Source organism: Falco cherrug, chromosome 12 (assembly GCF_023634085.1).
Source record: "Falco cherrug isolate bFalChe1 chromosome 12, bFalChe1.pri, whole genome shotgun sequence".
NCBI lineage: Eukaryota > Metazoa > Chordata > Aves > Falconiformes > Falconidae > Falco > Falco cherrug.
Genome location: NC_073708.1, coordinates 2081210 through 2101833, shown reverse-complemented (window position 1 = coordinate 2101833; position 20624 = coordinate 2081210). Strand labels below are relative to the sequence as shown.

Sequence of the window (20624 nt, the reverse complement as noted above, 5' to 3'; positions counted from 1 at the left end):
TATGCCATTAGGAACCAGAACAAATAGAAATCATCCTACTTTGCTCTAACTCTACCACCGGGTCAAGACACGTCTTTGCAAGTGAACCAAGTAGGTCAGTGGTAGCGCCATTGTCAGAAGCCAATGCCAATGGTTCAGAGACTTAGGAAAGGTGGACGGAAATGTCACCTCCTAATTCCATAACAAAAGGTGGTTAATAGCAACACAGAAGGTAGCATGTTAGCAATCTATGAAAGAAAAATGTTGGGATTTAGCTGAGTGATATAATGCCATTCACTGCCACATTACGTCTCCTGCCTTGAGTAAGCTAAATAAAATGACGATGCACCAGTATTATGTACATCATATTATGCAAAAATATACACTAAAAATAATTCTAAGTTCAATGATAGATTTCTTGTCTGAGCTTTTCACCTTTAAATTTTTCCCCAATTCTGTTTACAGACCTTTCAATTTCATTATTCTCTATAAATGCTGGTGTTCTGCGCTCTTCATACTCCTTAAACTTCAAATGCATAGTACTAGGTCACCCCCTATAAGTAATTTATACCTGTGTATAAAACTCTACGTCACAAAACCACCAGGGTTTCCTTCTGACAGACTGAACTTTTTTCTTCTATTTTTGTAGCCTCACATAAGCATTTATTTTGTTCCTCAATCATTCTTTATCCCAGACATTTTGCAATCAGGATCTGAACCTACTAACCCAAACTGCTAGGCATAATCTTGTTAAACATATCAACTGTTTACGTGAATTTAACGTGTTAGACCACTAATGACAGCAGAACCATCCTAGTTATTAATTTGAAAACTGGTGAACCATCTTCATCAGTACAGCTCTAACCCTTAGGTTCCTTTCATAAACAAATGTCACACCAAGGACTAAAGTCTTTTGAAAATATAACACTTTTGAGAATCTGGTTCTGCGTGCTAATGCTAAGCTATACAGAAAACTTCAAGAGCAATTGACTGGTGAGAAAAAAAATAGTACTTAGCCTATTTAATTGTTATGGCATTAGCTTTTATGATATTTAGAGAGCATCAAAGACAGAACATATCTGTATCATGAGAAGTGAAGCAAAACTGGAACTTCAGCAATATGATCAAGTTTAATTCAACAAGCAACAATAGACAGGATAACAAAATATTCTATGAAGCAAGTTTACTCATCCTCTTAACTTTATTTGTGTAGCCTGAAATTGGATTCCATAGAAATGCAAAGTTTTCCAGATTGCTGAGATCTGAACCTTTATCTTTCCCTGCAGGCTATTTGTATTAATCTACTTTGCTTTGAAGCACAGAGCCGTTAAACTGTTAAAGCTCATTTAAAATGTGGCTATATTTCTATCAATGGACACAGCTACTTGAATTATAGATTTTAATTATGCTTTTTATACTTTGGAGATGCTTACTTAGAAATATGTGTAACAAAAGTATGCAATTAAAGAGCCTTTATTGCTGCTGATCAGTGAATTGCGTCTATATTGACAGCAAGATGTGGCTTAGTATTTAGAAGAATTTACATGGGTCACTATTTATTACTGATTAATATGAAACTCAGTCAGCTTTGTTCCCTACCTTTATTAGTATTTTGTCATGAAATCAATGCAGAGCAGAAGATGTGAATATGTATAACACCTTCAGCTTTAAAAGTGAGATACAAGAAAACTTTGTACTTGAGTAGCACCTAGCCTACAAAGTCAGTTAAATACATAACTGGTAAATTAGAATTTATGCTTACAATTTTAGCTGCTATATACCTGACACATCTGGCTAACTTTTCCAGTTTTGTAAAATCAGAGCAGGACAGTTAATATCATGCAATATTCAATCATTTTTCCCAATGAACCCATCAACGCATCAATAAAAGCCCCCTCACCAACTGAAAGGGCTGCAGCTATAGTTAGCGTGGTGTCAAGACTTCAAGTCTTTAAACAGAAAAGGCAATGCCAGTTACAGCTGGTGGAGGGAACCTGCTTCTGCAGTCCATTGCATGCTGCAGCTATGGGATGTCTACAGCTCGGGGAGTGGGGTGAAGAAAAAGAAAAAAACAAGCATAGCACGAAAATTATAAAGGTGAACTCCATTTCCATTTCAGGGTACTACTGAGTAGCAAGGAGCGTGCTACTCTCTGCTTTGCCAGAATTTGAATAAAAACCCCATCCTGTACCATCAAATACCCCTGGCAATAGAGTGGAGACAGATACAGAGTAAAGTTAATTCTTTCACAAATACCACCAACCTGACAAGATTTACACAGCAGAAACGACATGGGCGCATTAGGGAAGGCCAGGAAATAGGAAATGTTTGTACTAGACAGTTATGTTCTTTCTTGAAATTGCCAACTTAAGCTTATCAGCATTTAAAAAAATGTTTGAAAATAGAAATTACTACAAACTGCTTCAGAGGAAACAAAGTGTGTGTTTCTAACATCTTATCTGCCTCAAAATGGGTTCTAAAATCTGCACGTACATACACATATTCTCAAACTTCTATTTCTTTTGAGCAAAACTTTAGTTATATCATTGACTTCAGTGAAACTGATGGTTTAGAATATTATTTGGTATGAAAGAGGTGTTCAAACAGCCTGGAAAGGCCCTAGAGAAATGCAGCAAACCAGAAGAATTTAACTGCTTAGTGGTAGGTATTAGAGTGTGCTGCATTGCACAGCATTTGTACCTGCTCCACACAGTATCATCATCACATCACAGTACATTTGGACCAACACAACTGGGATGAAACTTCCCCCCTGATACACAAACCACCTTCCAATGTTTCAGTTTCCTATACAGAGTATTTTGGTTTCCAGCCCACTATGGATAGTCCGTAGACAACAGGATAAGAACAGCAACCAAAATTAAAAAACACTGTGCAGTTTTTTTCTCTATATTCAGGTTTAATTTGGGAGTAGCATTGGGACTCCTAGTTACTGGTATTGTATGGAATTGTTCCTAAGGAGAAAAAAATTATCTAAGAAAATCAGATGTCTGAGCCGTTTGGAGTGGTGGTTGGGAGTGAGAAGCAAATTCTTGACAGTCTCCGATATCTTGGATGCAGAAATAAATTCCTGCTCACTTTCAAGTTTTTAAAGTATTCTTAAAAATATGAAATCTTAATTCAATTTGCCATTGGTTTGCCATTAAGAAAGTATTTTGATGGAAAATTATTGATGGCTTAGTAACTAGTGGGGTAGCTATCACATTTACGTACTGCATTCATTAGTAGATGAAGATCTCATAAAAAGTAAATATGTAGTCCTTGAGCACATTAGTTGTGAAGGCCACCTTCTTCTTCTGCCTGTGAGGAGTGTGACCATTCCTCATTTCACAGCAAGAGAATTAAATCTCCATACTAATGTTCTGAATTCCACCATTTGTTATCAGTGATAAAGACATATTTCTTTGTGTCAGAAATGAGTTAAATCCAAAATCCTAATCCTTTTGCTGGATTAGTCTCAGCATCAAGTCTACAGCAGACACATTTATACTTTTTATATACTTTCCTCTGTGTATGCCTGTCTCTATTTAGAATGAAGACCAACACACCATTTCATGCTAGGCTAAACCCAGAAATTTCTGTAGTCAGACAGTTCAGACCCTTTGCTTTAACCGAAAATTGATTAATTCATCTGAGATAGTAGTTTACTACCACAGAAGACTAATTCACAGGTAACTCCATGTCATTTTTGCATATCATTGTTACAGAGATAGTGTGGTTCCTGAATTTCAGCATCTAATAAAAGCCAAAGGGCAAGTAACTAGAGGAGCTTTGCTCAGGGCATCTGTAATGTGAAGTCTTTAGTTTTGCTCCATTGTTGCATTTCAGCATTGATTAAAAGGTATTACCTAGACTTGTGACAGGAGAATAATTTAACGATTGTTTTTTTCAGCAAGGCAGAAGAAATAGCAACTATATTTGATTCCGACTCATATGCTGCGCAACACCTTCCACTGAACATTTTTCTGAGACCCAACAGGTGAGACATTCAGTGACATATCTCATGCAATTATAAAGTGATAGGAACTATATTGATTAACAGTGTTAAGCTGAAGAGGGAAACTGCTCATCTTTGTCTGATTGCCTGAATGGTGAAAGCTTCTCACATTCATTCTTAGAATCATAGAATCGTGGAATAGTTTAGATTGGAAGGGTTCCAACCCACCTGCCATGGGCAAGAACATCTTCCAGTAAAGCAGTTGCTCAAGGACCCATCAAGCCTGGCCTTGAACATTTCCAGGTATGGGACATCCACAACTTCTCTGGGAAACCAGTGCCTCACCACCCTCAACATAAAAAAATTACTCCTTATATCTAATCTAAATCTACCTTTTTTAGTTTAAAATTATTACCCCTGGTCCTATCAGAACAGGCCCAACTAAAAATTCTCTCACCATCTTTATTATAAGCCCTCTTTATATATTGAAAGGCCACAATAGGGTGTCCCTGGAGCCTTCTTTTCTCCAGGCTGAACACCACCGACTCCCTCAACATTTCTCCATAGGAGAGGTGTTCCAGTCCTATAATCTTTTTCATGGCATTCCTCTGGGCCAGCACCAACAGAGCCATGTCTTTCTTGTATTCAGTGCTCCAGAGCTGGATGCAGTACTGCAGGTGGCATCTTGTGAATGCCGAGTAGAGGGGGAGGACCACCTTGTTCCTTTGACCTGGGAAGAACAACTGATTCAATGAATGTAGTATGTCTTAGCAACACCAGGAAGCATGGGTTAGACCAGTAGGCAGTGCAGCAGACCGAGAAGTGGCTGAAGGGCAGAGCTCAGAGGGTTGTGACCCACAGTGCAGAGCCCAGCTGGAGGCCTGTAGCCAGCGGTGCTCCCCAGGGTCAGTGCTGGGTCCAGTCTTGTTCAGCCTGTTCATCAGTGACCTGGGTGAAGGGGCAGTGTCCCCTCGGCAAGTTCGCAGATGATACGAACTGTCAGGAGCGGCTGACACACCAGAGGCTGTGCTGCCATTCAGCAAGCTGGGAACATGCTGCAGAGCTGGGTGGAGAGGAGCTTCATGAAGTCCAGCAAAGGCAAGTGTAAGGCCCTGAGCCTAGGGAGGAACAACCCCCCACACCAGCACTGGCTGGGGCTCACCTGCTTGAAGGCAGCTCTGCGGAGGAGGAGTCCTGGGGGACAGCAAGCTGCCCGGGAGCCAGCAGCGTGCCCTTGTGGCCAAGGGGCCAGTGGGAGCCTGGGGGGCATTAGGAGGAGCGTGGCCAGCAGGTCGAGGGATGTGATCCTCCCCCTCTGCTCTGCCCTGATGAGGCCACATCTGGAGCGATGTGTCCAGTGCTGGGCTCCCCAGTTCCAGAGAGACAGGGAACTGCTGGGGAGGGTCCAGCGGAGGGCTACAAAGATGAGGAGGGGGCTGGAGCATCTCCCTGCTGAGGAAAGGCTGAGGGAGCTGGGGCTGTTCAGCCTGGAGAAGAGAAGACCGAGGGGATCTTATCAATGCATACAAATATCTAAGGGCAAGTGTCCAGAGGATGGGTCCAGGCTCTTTTCAGTGGTGCCCAGTGATGGGACAAGGGCCAATGGGCACAGACTGAAACACAGGGAATTTCATCTGAATAGAAAAAAACTTTAATTTGAAGGCAGAACACTGGAACAGGCTGCCCAGAGAGGTTGTCTAGTCTCCTCCAGAGACTTTCAAAACCCATGTGGATGCAATCCTGTGCAACCTGCTGTAGGTGACCCTGCTTTAGCAGGGGTTTGGACTCAATGATCTCCCGAGGTCCCTTCCAACCCCAGCCGTTCTGTGATAGGTCATTAGACAATCTCCAGAGCAAAAATTATGAACAAGCATTAAATCCATGTTCCCTTTCTATAATTAGAAACAAATGTATTGGGGAGTGGGGCAGACAGACATAGACACAAATAAACTTCACATTGTGTCCTGCTGTTCTTGGCCCTCAGTTGTTTAGATGTCCTTCACAATAGCAGGGAGTACAATGGGACTCCAATCAAGTGTGGTCCTGAGTTTCCCGTTACAAGTCTGGCCATGAAAAGCCAGCCTGCATCACCTTCTCAGTGTCAGTTGAGGCCTAAGCTCCTGTCCTACTAGCTTAAAATCTCACCTCAGTAAACTGGTGCTCTTTCAAGTCAGTGGCATTAGTGACCCTTATCAATCAAGAAGGCAACCTTTCTCATTTAGGCTGATTCTAGATTTGATTTGCAACTGTGTCGTGGTAACAGATACAGGTGGATGTTACAGGCATATGGCTATACCTCTTCCAAATAATTTTTGAGCTCACTGGCCAACTTCAAACAATTTTCACCTATTTTTAGACATGTTAAACCATAAACTACTTTAAAACCATTTTTCACATTTTGTGGCCATAAGTCATAATGGGCAAAATAATGTGATCACAAAGGCACACCTGAAAATGACCCCACAGAGCTGAGTATGAGTGCCACTTACATTTAAATGCCTTGAATGCAAGATAAACTCCAGTCAGACCCAGCCATCAACCAGGAAACACAAAGCTGTAGGAAAACAATCTTCACTCTTTATGGCACTCAAAGAGCAGCTGGTTCCCTGTCATTACCCTGTGGGTATTAAGCTCAAGCTCTTTTCCTTCTGCCCCACACTCAGCAGATAGTGCTAGCAGGCAATCGCTCCAGTGGCCTTTCCACACCTGGATTGTTACCATCATTTTCCTTTGTTTTCTGGCTTTAAGGGATGTTACTTGCCAGACTATCATCTTCTGAAATTATCGTTTTGTTAACGCATTTCAGGATGATCTCACATCAAAACAGAGAGGAACAGCACAAGCATTTTTTTCACCACAGATCAGAAACACAGATTTCACAAGGATAAAATAACCTCATACTAGCTAGATGACACCTTTCAACACAGCTATCGGCCACAAATCCATTTAATAACATTTAACTGGACCTCCCTCTGTTCCACCCCACCCTCCCTCTCAAAAGATCTGGCTAAATTCCGAGACAGAGTTACAAAATTTACTTAACTAAATTTGACCTTTTCCTACTAGTTTATTCCAATTATTGTGACAGAACCAGTACTTCTCAGGGAGAGATAAATATTGATTCATGCATATCAACCATACATGGTAATTTCCAAAAATTCAAACCTAATTAGAAACTGGAGTCCCGTCACCTCAGTTTTTGTTGTGTAGAAACTTGCCAAGTCTCTCTTTGTATTAGCATAAATACCAAATTAATACTATTTTATTGAATATGTCAATGATATAAAGTCTTGTAAACCAGCTCATGGTATGGAATGGTCATGTTTTAACATGAATAATAATATATTTCTTATTTACTTATTAAAATGAATAAAAATAATATAGAGAACCAGAGAGAAATAGAGTGAAATAAGTGTGACTTGCATATAAAATTTTGTCTCCTGATAAATATAGACTAGGTACACAGAGGCATTTTAAAAGTGGACGTACACTTATTTTTGTTTCATTTAAGTGGCTTGTGAACTAGGACATTAAACTTTAAACATTAATGCTCATCACACTCAAAAAGTTTTGAAGCATTTCTTGATTTTCTGTTTGTTTATATTTTCTCTCATTACAGAAAAGGTGAGAGTCAGGGGACTTCAATATGTTGTATTGATATCTAACACTCCTCGATGGTTTTAGTAGCAAGGGCATGCATACCCAAGTCACACAGAACCTCAATGTCGGAACCAGGGAACAAGCACACATTTGTTTGTGCTCATCCAGGCCAAGGAGAGAGCAGTAAAAATAGACATAACTATTATTTCTTCAGGCAAAATTCTAAATAAACAGATGGACCTTCAAAATCAACCATATGAGAAATAGATTTATTAAAAGGAAAAGCAAATTTCAGAGCCAACCCAAATAAAAATATCTTTCAGATAATATTCAAACCCTGACATTAAAAACAGTTAAAAGACAAAGCTGTCTAAGCAGGAAATTGATCCTTGAGAAAATTAGCAATGAAACAGAGCCTAGTGAGTCTTTTAAGAGGCACAGGAAAGACGTGATCAGGATCCAGCTTTTGTGCCATGTTCACATGCTTCTTCTAGTCATAACTTGGGCACTGAACTCAGCACAAACTTCTTTCAGATTCCTTGAAAGTTAGGAGTTATGCACCACAGACTACATATTTTCCACTTATTCTAATTTATCAAGTCTTGTTGTTTGCTACCAAAAGCATCACTAGATATTTTATAAAAGAAAAATGGCAACAAACAGTTCTTTGTAGCAAGAGACTCACTACAGGTCCTTCACTTTTAATCAGTTGAATTTTTTATTTTTTTTTTAATTTCCTTTATATGGTTAAATATGTGAAATGTAGCCAAAAGACTTTAATCTCCTTGTTAACGCAGATTATCAGTTTGGTTATTCTGTGTAATGTTACTATAACCTATACTCAGTATTCTCTGTAATGGTTAAAGACATGGTTTAAATAAAATACAATTAGATTTACTGAATAAAACTGTGTTGCTTCCGTTTACTTTTTATTAAGAGAGCATGTTTATTACTAGGAAAAGCTGATATTATATTTGAGTTCCTAGCAAAACATCCAAAACTCCTACTAGCAGTCAGGGTATAAGTTAAAAATCCCAATTTGTTAAATTTCAAGAACTGTAATAATATAGTTCAGTATTTTAAATTAATCAATTCTATTTCCTCCCATCTCAGGTTCTGCTGACTTTTCAGAATATTTGGTAGAATGTGCCTTATGTTTTTGATTTTAAGTATAATATTACTCATACAAAAGCTGTATATATGTTTTTCCCTTGAGAAATTAACATTCATCACTTAAAGCCAGATGCCCTCTCTTTACGCATGTGAGACCTGCATACACAACTTCTAAATTGCTAGTTAGCTTTGTGTGTGCATTTTTCAGAGCTCTATATATATCAAATTGTCTGGTCAGTAAAAGTATCTTCTCTTCTCAAGCTGCATAAATAAAGTAGAAATTGAGATCATCAGAAGATGAATTGAGATATGGAGACATTAATGACCTTAAGAACACTATTATCCATAACAATCATATTGGGATTCTAGGGAGAATTGAGCAACAAGACATTATTTTGAAGTATTGCTTTTCTTCACAAGGGTCTCTGTTGGAATGAATCTGTAGCTACACAATAAAAATTCACAACCAGCGTAATGACTAGTAAAACCTGTAGAATCAATCAATCAGAGCTAGAAGACAACTAAGAGTTGAATTCTGAGATATTGAACACGACCTTAAGTCAACGACAGTAGAAGAAAATGACAAAAATTCCTGAGTGAGTACACTTGGTGCCAGCTGTTCTTTTTCTGTATGGAAAAAGGCACAAATACCCTTCTATACAAAGAATCATACATTCTAGTCAGTACTGCTGCCTTTCTGTACAGAAAAGGTTTCTGTGCTCTTCAGTTCTTTTCTCTATTTAAGATATAACATGCCACCCATATAGACTTAACATATGGACAAAAAGAAAATCCTGAAAGCAATTCTGTTTGGAGACAACTACTGACCTAGCAGCAGTAAGGAAAAATAACAATATAGCACAGAGCACGAAAGCACAGAGAACTGATTCAAGTGATAAAAACACACCTTTTCTTAAGTAACCGAAAGAAATCTTGACAATTGTTTTTCTGCTCTATGAAAGTCATGAGCATTTGAAAACCTCTGCATCTTGAATATCAGTGATAGTATTGGCAGGGATGTTTAAACAAAAACGGAAAGGAAGGGCAAATGAAAGAACAAAGTCCCAACCAACCAAAAATCTTCAAAGAATTAATGAAAATGACCTGATTTCATGCCCAAGATCCTGGCAGACTATCCTGCTGACTGAAGAATGAATCTATTATTAGTGTTAAACAGCTTTTATACTACTTCAGTGATTGCATGAAACCATTTAAGTTACAGCCTCTATTATCCTAATTTTTTTAGGGCAACTTAAATGATTTGTGAACTTACTAACTGAAATGATGACACACCATATCCTCTAAAGAAATGTTCTTTGTTCTAGAGAAACATACCAGTAGGAGGTTTGATCTAATAATTATCCTTAAAATATTAGCTTTTGAAAGTAAGTGTATTCTGGAAATAGATTATAATAATGTTTACAAAAAATTATATTTGCTATCGCTCTTGCTATTTGAGTTGCCTTGGGATCTTTGATTAAATACACCAAACAAATAAGAAGAAATACAAAGAGAGGTTGTCAAAACACAGACTCCTGCAGTGTATTATAAATAAAAAAAAAATACAGAAGGCAATCTTGGCATCTATATTTGCTTTTGTTGCCAAGCTGAAACACACTTGTGGTGTTGTCAGACTGACTCCCGAGAACACTTAATCCTGCTGGCCTAGCCAGCACCGTTCCCCAGTATCCTTCCTGGTGCTAGCACCTGTTTCTCTCACAGAAACTCCACCACTGTTTTGAAACCCAGTGTTTTAGTACTGAGCCAACAAAATGAAGTGAGGGGATATGAGGTAGGCCTGATACTTGACAGTGGCAAGGTAATTTAGAGGGGGTTGAATGCAGTAGGATTCAATTCACTAATAAATTTTCTTCCTGCAAGATTCTGCAAGAAGCCAACATCTCTTAAAAATACACTGTTTCAGCAGGGTTTGGTCATACTTCCCCCAAGACCTTCAAAGGTGGACTGAGGGTTGATGTTGTCGAAAGAGATTTCTCTAGTGCTCTTGAGTGATAAGTGCTAGCCCCTTTACCTAGGGCAGATCACTTTGCTGTGCGGCCTCACATATGCGAGGGAGCTGGAAAGAGAGGGACATTTGGGGAATTAGAACTCCCTACCTCTCTTTAGTCATTCCCGCCCACCTCCGAGTCCCTCATATCTGTCTGCCCTTCTTCCTGGACTACAAGTATCCAACTCAGACTCTTGGAGGCATCTTTTATCATTGCCTGCAGATATATTTCTACCTGGGGAAGACCTTTTGCATAGCTGGGACTGAGGGGACAGACCTAAACGTGTGTCCAGTCCTTACCTCCTTCACTTCTGGTACCCATCTGAGGGACCCTGTAGGCTTGCAGTGCCACTGGAGATAGCCCATATGTGGTAGCCATAGGAACACCAATGAAGACTCCTTTGCCTTTGTGAACATTCATTCTACATACTTGCCAACGCCTTGAGACTACTGGTAAAACAAACTAGGCTCCAGTTATAATTAATCTGAAAATATTTTTTAAAGCTTTCTCTTATGTATACGTAGCTTCTTAGTTAAAATTATTTGTTCCTTTATTTCCATCTTTTCACAAGCATGTACCTTCCAGAGAATCCCCTGGATAAACAGAACAAGGAACTAATTTTGATAATAAGAATTGCTAATTGTAAAGCATCACTACCTCATATGTGTTTAGGCCCTAAAGATAAAACAAAAATGAAGGAGATTTGCATTTGAAACTAAGGGCTGGAAATTAGATGATTTTGGAGAACATTGTCTAGGTATTGCTAGACCTGGAAATAGTCATCTAAAGCTTTTATTTAGTGTAGCTATGTACTTACACAAGCAGGTTCACCAAAGCCAGTTATTCAGCTTGCATCATGTCTTAGTTATGCCCAGCTACCTAGACTAAGACAGGCTGCTAAAGTATATCACAATCAGAAATGGAACCCATTGATATTTTTCAGACCCAGACAGTCTTAGAAAAAAAAAAAAGATTTTTTTTTCTTTTTTCTTTAACTTTTCTTTAAATTTTTCTTTAATTAAACTATTCTTCCACTGTAGGACACTATTGCTGTTTCATTCCTCAGGACCCAGATCAGCATCCTTTTGTTCTGTGTTTCTGTACTGCTTGTAATAGAGGCCACTGTACTGGACTACAAATATTATTTTTCCAGTAGCAATCTACCAACTCATAAGCCCAGAAACTCTCTTTGAGCTGCTCTTCTGTTCCTAGTCTGTGAGCCACTGGATTTAAAAAGAGGACTTTGTGCATTCAGTAGTCTGTTCTTTTGTAAACATCCCGAGAATGATGACCCATCCGATTACCGCACCTTTTATCCACTAGGTTGAATGGAAAATTCCCTAAAGCAAGCTGACCAATTACAATGCAGGCCAGAAGCAATTTACTGATACAGTGAATTTCTGGAAAAGGCAGACAGAACTGTTCCTGCTCTTTATTCCCTATTGATATGGCAATTGTGGAAGATAAACTTGTTTGCTCCTTGGCGCATTTATAATCCCAGTTCCCCATTGCCCAGCAGTGATACTGCACATGCAATTCAGTGCCTAGGGAAGCAAAGGCTCTGAAAAGTTGAAGGCAATGGTTGGCCAGTTTGCTAAGCTACCTTTTGGAAGCTGCCTCATCGCCATCCAATACGTTTTACTGACCACAGGCCAATTCTTTCCTCAGCTTCTACAGTACTAACTATAATCTGCCTCATTGCTTTCTCTGATATATCCTGTTCCACTCCTCTGTCAGTTCCTCCCTCACCCTTTGGAGCTTTTGTATGTGATGTTTTTTGTTAACTGAGGTCTGTGTCCGAGAGATGAGCTCCTGTCTTAGCTTCCAAAGAATCAGTTTTATTTCAAAAGAACAACAGCTCTGATGCTTCCGCTACCAAATGGTCCTTCCAAAAAATAGTCAGTGATGATGGTTCTATAGTGTGATCAAACATACAGGAAATAACAGCACCAAGAAATGCCACAACATCATTTCCTTAGATTTTGAAAGGTGTGATAGCAGAGATGTCTCTTCAACCTTCCATTTTACTGAACATTTCTATTGGAAGAAATTGTTGAAGAGATTTCATTAGTTCTTCTCAATGCCTTAAAATCCCTAAATTATCAGTTCAAAGCAACCTTGGGAAAAGCACAAGAAAAAGCCATTCGGGACTGTAGAGTGGGGTGAAAATGGCAAATCAGCACATGTTGATGTGTACCTCCACCAAAAAAAAACCAAAAACAAAAAACAAAACACCACTGGTTTTTTTATTAACACTGACTGTCCAGTGTATACATGTATCAAGAAGTCTAGTGATAACTGTTGGATTAAAATATGTTGATAGGGAATAAAAAACACAACTGACTTTAACGCTGGCTCTACTTAACTTCACATACAAGTGTTAAAACATATTAGTGAGTGTTCTGCTACAGGCTTCAGTCTTGCTCACTTTACCCTATAGGTTCAGCTACCAGAGGATTCAGAGTATATGAGAGGACCCAATATGTTCTAATACAAAAAAAAAAAATCTTTGATATAACATTATTTTCTGATACTTTTATTTTTCAGTTGTTCATGAACAAACAGAATCCCTTTTAAAACAACCTCTGAAGAAATACTTCTTAAGCTGCATGAGTACCATGTTGCTCACAGCTAATCAATTCTTTAGGAGATTTTTTTTTCTCCTTTTGCAACTAGTATTCTACACTTGCTAGGGATACTTACCTCAAAGGTATTTCAATGGTTATTAAAACCTAGCCCACTATCATAAGCATCACATCTCATAACCCTTTCCTTGTATTCACAGGATTGGTAAGGTTTTGTATCTTAGTATGTCCCAGAACTATTTTACTCTAATGATTAGAAGCCTTTTTTATATAGCCAGCCAAAATTTATTCATAGACAGTTTATACCAATTTGGTTTTATGACAGTGATGGCTTTTGGTTTAAATAGTTCATCTCACTTTATGATATGTATATTGACAGGAACTGCATCCTCTTTCAGCTTTCTGGAGTTTTGGGGGTGGGGGGTGTTTGTGGTTTGTTTGGGTTTTTTTCCCTAAACGTGCTTTACAAGAAAAAGCTAGGCTCTTTTGTCCCCTGATTTTTCACATCTGTTTCAGATTTAAAATCATTTTGCTTGAACAAAACTACACAGTATCCCTGAGGAGATTTCCTCAGGACCTTATTTGATAGCATGAATACTTCCCTATTTCTGTAGAAATTACCTCTTTTGATACAATGTAAGTTCTTTGCATAATTTCACAATCACTCTTTCCATCCTGGTAACCTCTCATCTCATTCTGTTTGGATTTAAATTCCTTTGTCTGGGTAGCTGATTTACATAAGAGGCACAGTACTCCCATTGTGTGTTAAATAACAAATTATAAACTCAGCATTCCTTGCCAAAATATTTACTGATATTAACTACAGGAGCCACCTTCCTTAAATGCTGACACAGCATTCCAACTAAATTAGCGGTTTTCAGCAGCCATCCAGGTGCTTCCCTGGCACTTCTCTTCATAGATCAGTGGCAACGAATGCCACCAAAGACTGTGGCAATCACTAAATTTCCTGCAGGAGGGTATTTCCTTTGAACAGCTACAGGGAACACCACACTGCCACACAATCAACATGACCAGCCCACCAATCCCAATTATGACAATGCTGGTAGCATCAGTTGCTATTATTTAGTGTTCTGCAATACCCGATTAAAACGTTATTACATATACATTTGTCTCAGCTCTACCCTGCAATGCTGAAAGCTCCTCTCCTTGGGGAGCTAAGCACACTATGGAATCACCTTTGTTTTGCCCATGGACATAACTGTTCTTTAACGTTTAGATTAAAATATGGGTGACAATAGTTGTGTTTTTTTACTGCTACCTTTCCATAATTTATGCATCAGTTGTTTTTATCAGATGGCTGGTCTATGCTCTGAAGCCAAGATAGGAAGATATGGCAAAGTGTAGCTTTTATCTTTAAAAAACATACTATGCTTCAGTTAAGACCTCTCATAAGAATTTTGGGTTAGTTAATGTGTGCTCCTCAGTGCCAGTCTTCAGCTTCACCTCTCCAATGTATAACAGATGCATGGTCAGATGAACACTTGTTTATAGTGACCACGGGGCAGGGATACAAAGCAGTTGCTTTTTGCCTCATGGCATACAGTTAGGGGGGAAATAGAAATGCTAGCACAGAGTCTATACAGTAATATTTTTTTCTTGGTTTAGTCTAAAACTTGGATTCCATCTATTTTAAGTGCAAACAGGTTATGTAATTTAAGAACAAAAAAATAAGGCTACTGGACATTATGGAAAGCAATTGCCATATATGTCCAGGTGAAACTAAACTTTAAAACAGCCTGTCACCTGCCATGCAAGTCACAGGAGTAAAACAAGAAGCACAACATTCTTGTTTCTTGGCTATCGAGTACAACGACAGTGTTTCAAGTAATCTTCATTTTAATAATCTTTCTTGTTCTCTTCTAGTATGTGCTTTTCCAGTTATCTGTCCTATTATCATGGTTTTATTAATTTTATACCTTTCACGGGCCTCCAGTATGTGACCTTGTCAAATCAGCGCCAAACAATGGTGCAGGATAAAGGCCTTCACCTCTGGCACTTCATTATTTACAGAAATATGCATTGCCTGATTCACCAAAAGCAGAATAACATGCATTCTCTGCTTTTTAATGTGATCTTGATTATAATAGGTCACGCTATTTTGAAATATTTAAAAAATTGGGAAGTTAATGGTTTAATTAATATTTTATTTTTTCTACATCATTACTGACTCTCCTGAGACTACTGAAAGAGGGGGGGGAAAATAATGAAATCAAAATATCATTCTCGTCTCTGTATAATTGTTCCACTGTTGGGGAAGACAAAAAAAGTCATACAGCATTTTCCTGCCGCAGTCTCCAACACATTTTAAAATGCTACATACAGTATGTGCAACTCACTGCTGGTTTTGTGTTATTTTTCCTGAAACCATTTAATTGCTGTTAATTGCAAACACCTAGTCCCAGCATTAGGTTGGTTGCCCAGAGTTAGTTCCCACCGGCAGCAGTACCTGCTAGGTTTTGGCAGGGAGATATAATGGGTCATCTTCTGTATACAGCTTGGATGCCATTAGTTTGGAGACATGGAAAGAGCTGCTACTGGTCACAATCCCATCAGTACTTTTTGAGCCAACTCCTTCCCCAAAGGAGAGGCATGCTTTTAGGTAGTCTTCAGCTACTTGCCACATTTGTACATGTTTGTTTTGAAAAAACAAAACAAGAGTCTTGTCTGACCCTACTGTGCCAAGCATCCAACCGGAACAGATTCAAAATGGAACACTTACCCTATACATTTTGCTCTCCTTCCATCCCATGGATTTTCACCTGGTACAGATGTTACAGTGAAGCAAGAGGGGTTTCCTTTCCCATGATTCTTAAAACATCAGGTCTCAGGTGTAGGCTTTAAGGGCTGATGTGAAGAACAAAGGGAAAGGAGGCCCTCCTTATAGCACTGTTTGGAGTGGCACCTTTCTTTCTTGTTAATATGATTCAGCTGAGCCAGTGCAGGCCTAGTGTTTTCCCCTTCCTTACCTCTCCATTCAAATCAGGACTACGTCCCTTAAGGATCGTTTTCATTAGGTAAAAGATCGGTGAGGGAATGAGCAGACCAATTAGACTCCAGATCCCTTAGCCTGGGAAAGCTCATAGAAAAGCAACAGGGATTAAATTTACAGTATGTGGTTCGTAACAAGGTCACCGTGTTCTGCACTGCTTTCTAATGGGACCATATTTCACAAGGGAACTTTGCAGTAAGGTTTCTATTTGGAGGACTAAATAAAAAAATGCAGCTTTTCTTTTGACTCTAGTAGCTTATGCCTCTTTTAACTTCCCAGCTCATTTCTTGAAGCGAGTAGGCAAAGGGTAGATATAAACCAAAGAAACGCTTTCTGTGGGATTTTGTAAGTTAAAGTCAATTGAGACCTATGCACAAACTCAAGTAAATGTTAGTGATAAGATTACAGATCTATAAAACTTAACAATGTTTCTGTAATGATGGCTGAGAGGAGAAAAATTCTCAGACCTCAGTGAAAGATCTGAAATGAAATACAATTTCATCTTTCATGTTTTTAGCAAGATAATTTTGGTTTTGTGTTGACTAATACAGAATAATAGGAATAAAATATGTTGCCTCAGTCTCTGCATTATTGGCTTTACGTTATTGGTCCTGACAGCTGGCTTTTAAAATGCAGTAAATATTGGGCAATGCTGTTCTGTTAAGACAAGCCACTTCATCAAGCATATTTCAAAATCACACTTTATTTTCAAAATGTGTTTAATTTCTCTATATATGGCAAATGAGCCCACTGAAAAATTGACCTGCAACAGAGTGCCCTCTACTGCATGTATTTAGGAAAAGAAAATAAAGTGAGTTCCTTAAAAATAAATCTTTACAGGCTGAGACCAGCAGTTTTGTCACAGGCCACTGGACATTGAACCAAATATAACATACATATAGGCATATATCACTAATAGTTTAAAATAGGTATGAGATTTGCACAACCTGTTTCATGATTTTAAATGAAATCTTGTATGTCTTTCCATACCAAAATGGTCTGTGTTTATAGCCTGGAGAGTTACTAAGGAAGTTAAAAATCTGTCCTGCATTGCCCTGCTGCCACCCCTCTTCTCTCTGCTGCCAGGAGGGATCTATAACATGAAGTGGAAAAGTCTCTCTGCTTATAGATTTGTTTTCTCAGTCCTTAATCTCTCATGCTCCCTCATTTCTATCCCTTCTTTCTAGTTGCCATTAGGTCACTACTATTAAACTGCACTCTCCTTTTCATTCCCATCTCGACAAATCTATTCGATGTTACTGAGTTATACCTCTTGCAAATGATTAAGAAGACTTCACCAGTGCTGTCTCAAAAGAGTAGAAAGTGATAGGTTACAAATGTATCGTGAAATCAATTCTACAGCAAGACACAAATTCTCAAGCAGATCTGTCCTTTTGAAGTCTTCTGCTTTTTTCTTTTCCCAGTCTGAATTGGGCCAGCCTGATGCTGAGGTTTGTGATGGACCAAACACCTGCAACTTCTGCTAAAATTCCCAGTGGCTCTTATTGTTCAGTCCTTCAGGGATGAGAAAACCACTTCTCAAAACAATGGTATAAACTCACATTAAACTTTTCGAGTCACTTTTGAAATGCCCTGATTTGTATAATGAGGTCCATGCTTTGCCAACAGTATCTGTGGAGCCACATTTCCCACTCTTAAAGTCTCGGCTTATGTCTTATGAGCCACATTTAAACCAACTGAACTGGAGTTTGCTGCATGATCAAAGATGGTCCATCGTAGCTCTCTGCAATTAAAGATGGTGTTTGAATACCTTAAGGGTATGTCACTAGGACAAAGTAGAGGTAGGTAGTAAACAACAATGTTTTCCAAAGCAACATAATCAATTACCAAAAGTTCTTTAAACAAAACAGAAACAACACAAGCAGGCATTTCCACAGTACACAGTGCATATATGATGGCCTTGCATATATTTCAGCAATGAATTTCGTGTCTATGGATTTGTTCCCACACTGAAACTTTCCCTTAAGGAAACCCCTGATGATAATTTACAACTTCTAAGGATGATATCTCTTAATTGCTTTCCCTTTGCTTCATACCTGTAAATCTTGTATCTTGTGCTAAATCCCTGTCGACTTCTTTCCACAAAATCTGTGTATTCCTGTGAGCGATGGAAGGGTCCCTTATCAGAGAGGAGCCAGTCGAAGGGGCTTGTGGCATGCTGATCCGAAACAGCAGCAACTGCTAAAACCCAGCAATGAAGACTCAGTGCTATCCACTCCCATAGAGCCATCAGAGAGAACAATTCAGCACCAGCACTGCATCGCCATATCATGCTTCCACTGGGGACTTAGAGCCTTCATTCTCTTAGCTTTCCCTCAACACCTAGACAAAATACACAGTCAATTAGATAAGCACACACTAGGCATCCCTTGGAAGTAGAAACAAGTTTCCTTTCTTTCAGCTTAAAGAGATAGTGGCCTCTACTTTATTACTTTTACATTAGCATAAACCCCACTAGACTAGTTAATAGTGGAGTGTTTCAGTACTTCAAATGCGGTGAAACTAATGTCTTCATTAACATCATCAGTGATAATATTTACTGTTGAATGGAAACCTTCACAAATGTCAGGGGAGGGATTGTTGGGTTTTTTTCCAGTAATGCTAGTCATTAATGAAAAATATGCAACACAAGAATTATTGCCTGTTAGCATCAGTACAAAATCATTCAACAATGTCTATGCATAAGGTTGCAGTTCATATATTGGACAGAAAACAGATGAGATTAAGAAGACCCAGATTGCTTTCTTTTTTTATGTCCTTGGAAAAGTCACTTAATGGCTTGTCTTCACTACAGACGTAGTTAACAGACTCACATTATTCTGTTCAAACTAGCATGGCTGGACAAAGAGTGACTGCACTGATCAATAGCACTGGAGCTACCCATAGTGATGAGTTCAATGAGTTATTCAAGCTCCAGACGCTGCAATTTTGAGTATCCCTAACAGCACTTGACTTCCAGTCCAATTCACTCCAACCCAATGAATCAGCCCAGAAACACTATTTAAATGGAGCCTAAACAATTGTTTGGGTGCCTGAGCAAAAATCAAGTATTACCCATAGCCTCATGTGGGAATTCAGTGAAGACAAGCCACAGTTTCTCTCTATACCTCGGTCCCATACCTGTGAAATAGGATAATGATTCTACATCCTGCTCAGATTTTGTGAAAATATCTATGCAAGAGCATGTATTTCTCATAAATACTGAAATGACAAAGATCATGGAGATACCTAAACATATAGAAACAATCAGTTCTAGTTTTCAGTCTAAGGTAAAACAGCACAGAATTAATTAAAATATACTAGTGTGAGAGCTTTCATTTTTCTAGGTAATGAATTTACAGGGAAAAACACTTTTTAATTCACATTCACTCAAAAAAGCACACATTATGACATTTTTACAGTGCCCCTTGCTATGATTTTTTTTTTACTTGGTGGGAATTTATTCTTTACCATCAGTAACTGAATTTGTAAGTGTACCATAAATGAAGGATGCTTCCAATAGAACAGTTCTGCAACTGCACACTCAGTACCACTCGTCCATTATAAGGGAAATGGTGTAGCTGAATAAATATGCTCTCTGCATATATTTGAGACATTAACATTTTGAAGAATCTTTTGTATAGATGATAAACATTACAGCTGCAGAAAGTTAACTGCCTCCAGAAGAGCACAGGAGCTCATGTGAACCAACAGGAATTTAACGTCTAAGAATATAATAATCTGTCTATTTGTCTATACAACCAGAGAAATAGTCAGTTTTACTGTCTTCCTAGGAACAAATGTAAGAGTTTGTAACATGATTTGGACCTGATCCTGCAAAAAACAAATGTGTAAGCAATCTTACTGAAAAAAAGGACCTTACTCATACATTTCATGCTGAGCATATGCCAAGGCACTGACTCGTAACCATAAATGGCTACAACCATGCAGTAGTTTATGATCATAAAACACAGATTGCATTAATTTTACAAATCCTTTTGAAATGAGATTCCAGGAGTCTACAACAAAGAGTTCTCTAACTTTTATTTATACTCTTAAGCAATCACTTAAATTCAAAAAGCTTGCAGATCTGTATATATTGTATGAAGTCTCAGTATCTTCTCCCTAGATTGGTGTCTGCTTTCTTTTACAGGTTGAAGTTCATGTATGGGAGGTTTAACTATTGTGTAACTTTCATCACATCACATGAAAAAGCATGTACAGATCTGAGGCAGGACTGAAAACCAATAGATTGCTCCCCTAGCCCGTAAGAGACATGATGATAGTTTGAGCATCATTTCCCATTAAAAATTAGCTCAGTGTAAATGAAGAAGATGTCAGTCACTTCCAGACTTCCTGGCCAGCTGCAGGCC

The 20624-nt window shown here is 38.6% G+C and overlaps 1 protein-coding gene across 2 annotated transcripts in view; it reads right to left on the bottom strand.

The window, feature by feature from the left end:
- Positions 1-20624, bottom strand: part of BRINP3 (BMP/retinoic acid inducible neural specific 3) — a 214049-nt gene that overhangs the window by 176593 nt on the left and 16832 nt on the right. The window contains exon 2 of one of the 2 annotated variants that reach the window (XM_005440093.3): positions 18309-18594. The exons of the other annotated variant lie outside the window; for it this stretch is intronic. Coding sequence (XP_005440150.1) covers positions 18309-18544 — 236 coding nt within the window. The 5' untranslated portion in view covers positions 18545-18594. The remainder of the gene's footprint in view (positions 1-18308; positions 18595-20624) is intronic. 2 annotated transcript variants of the gene reach the window in all.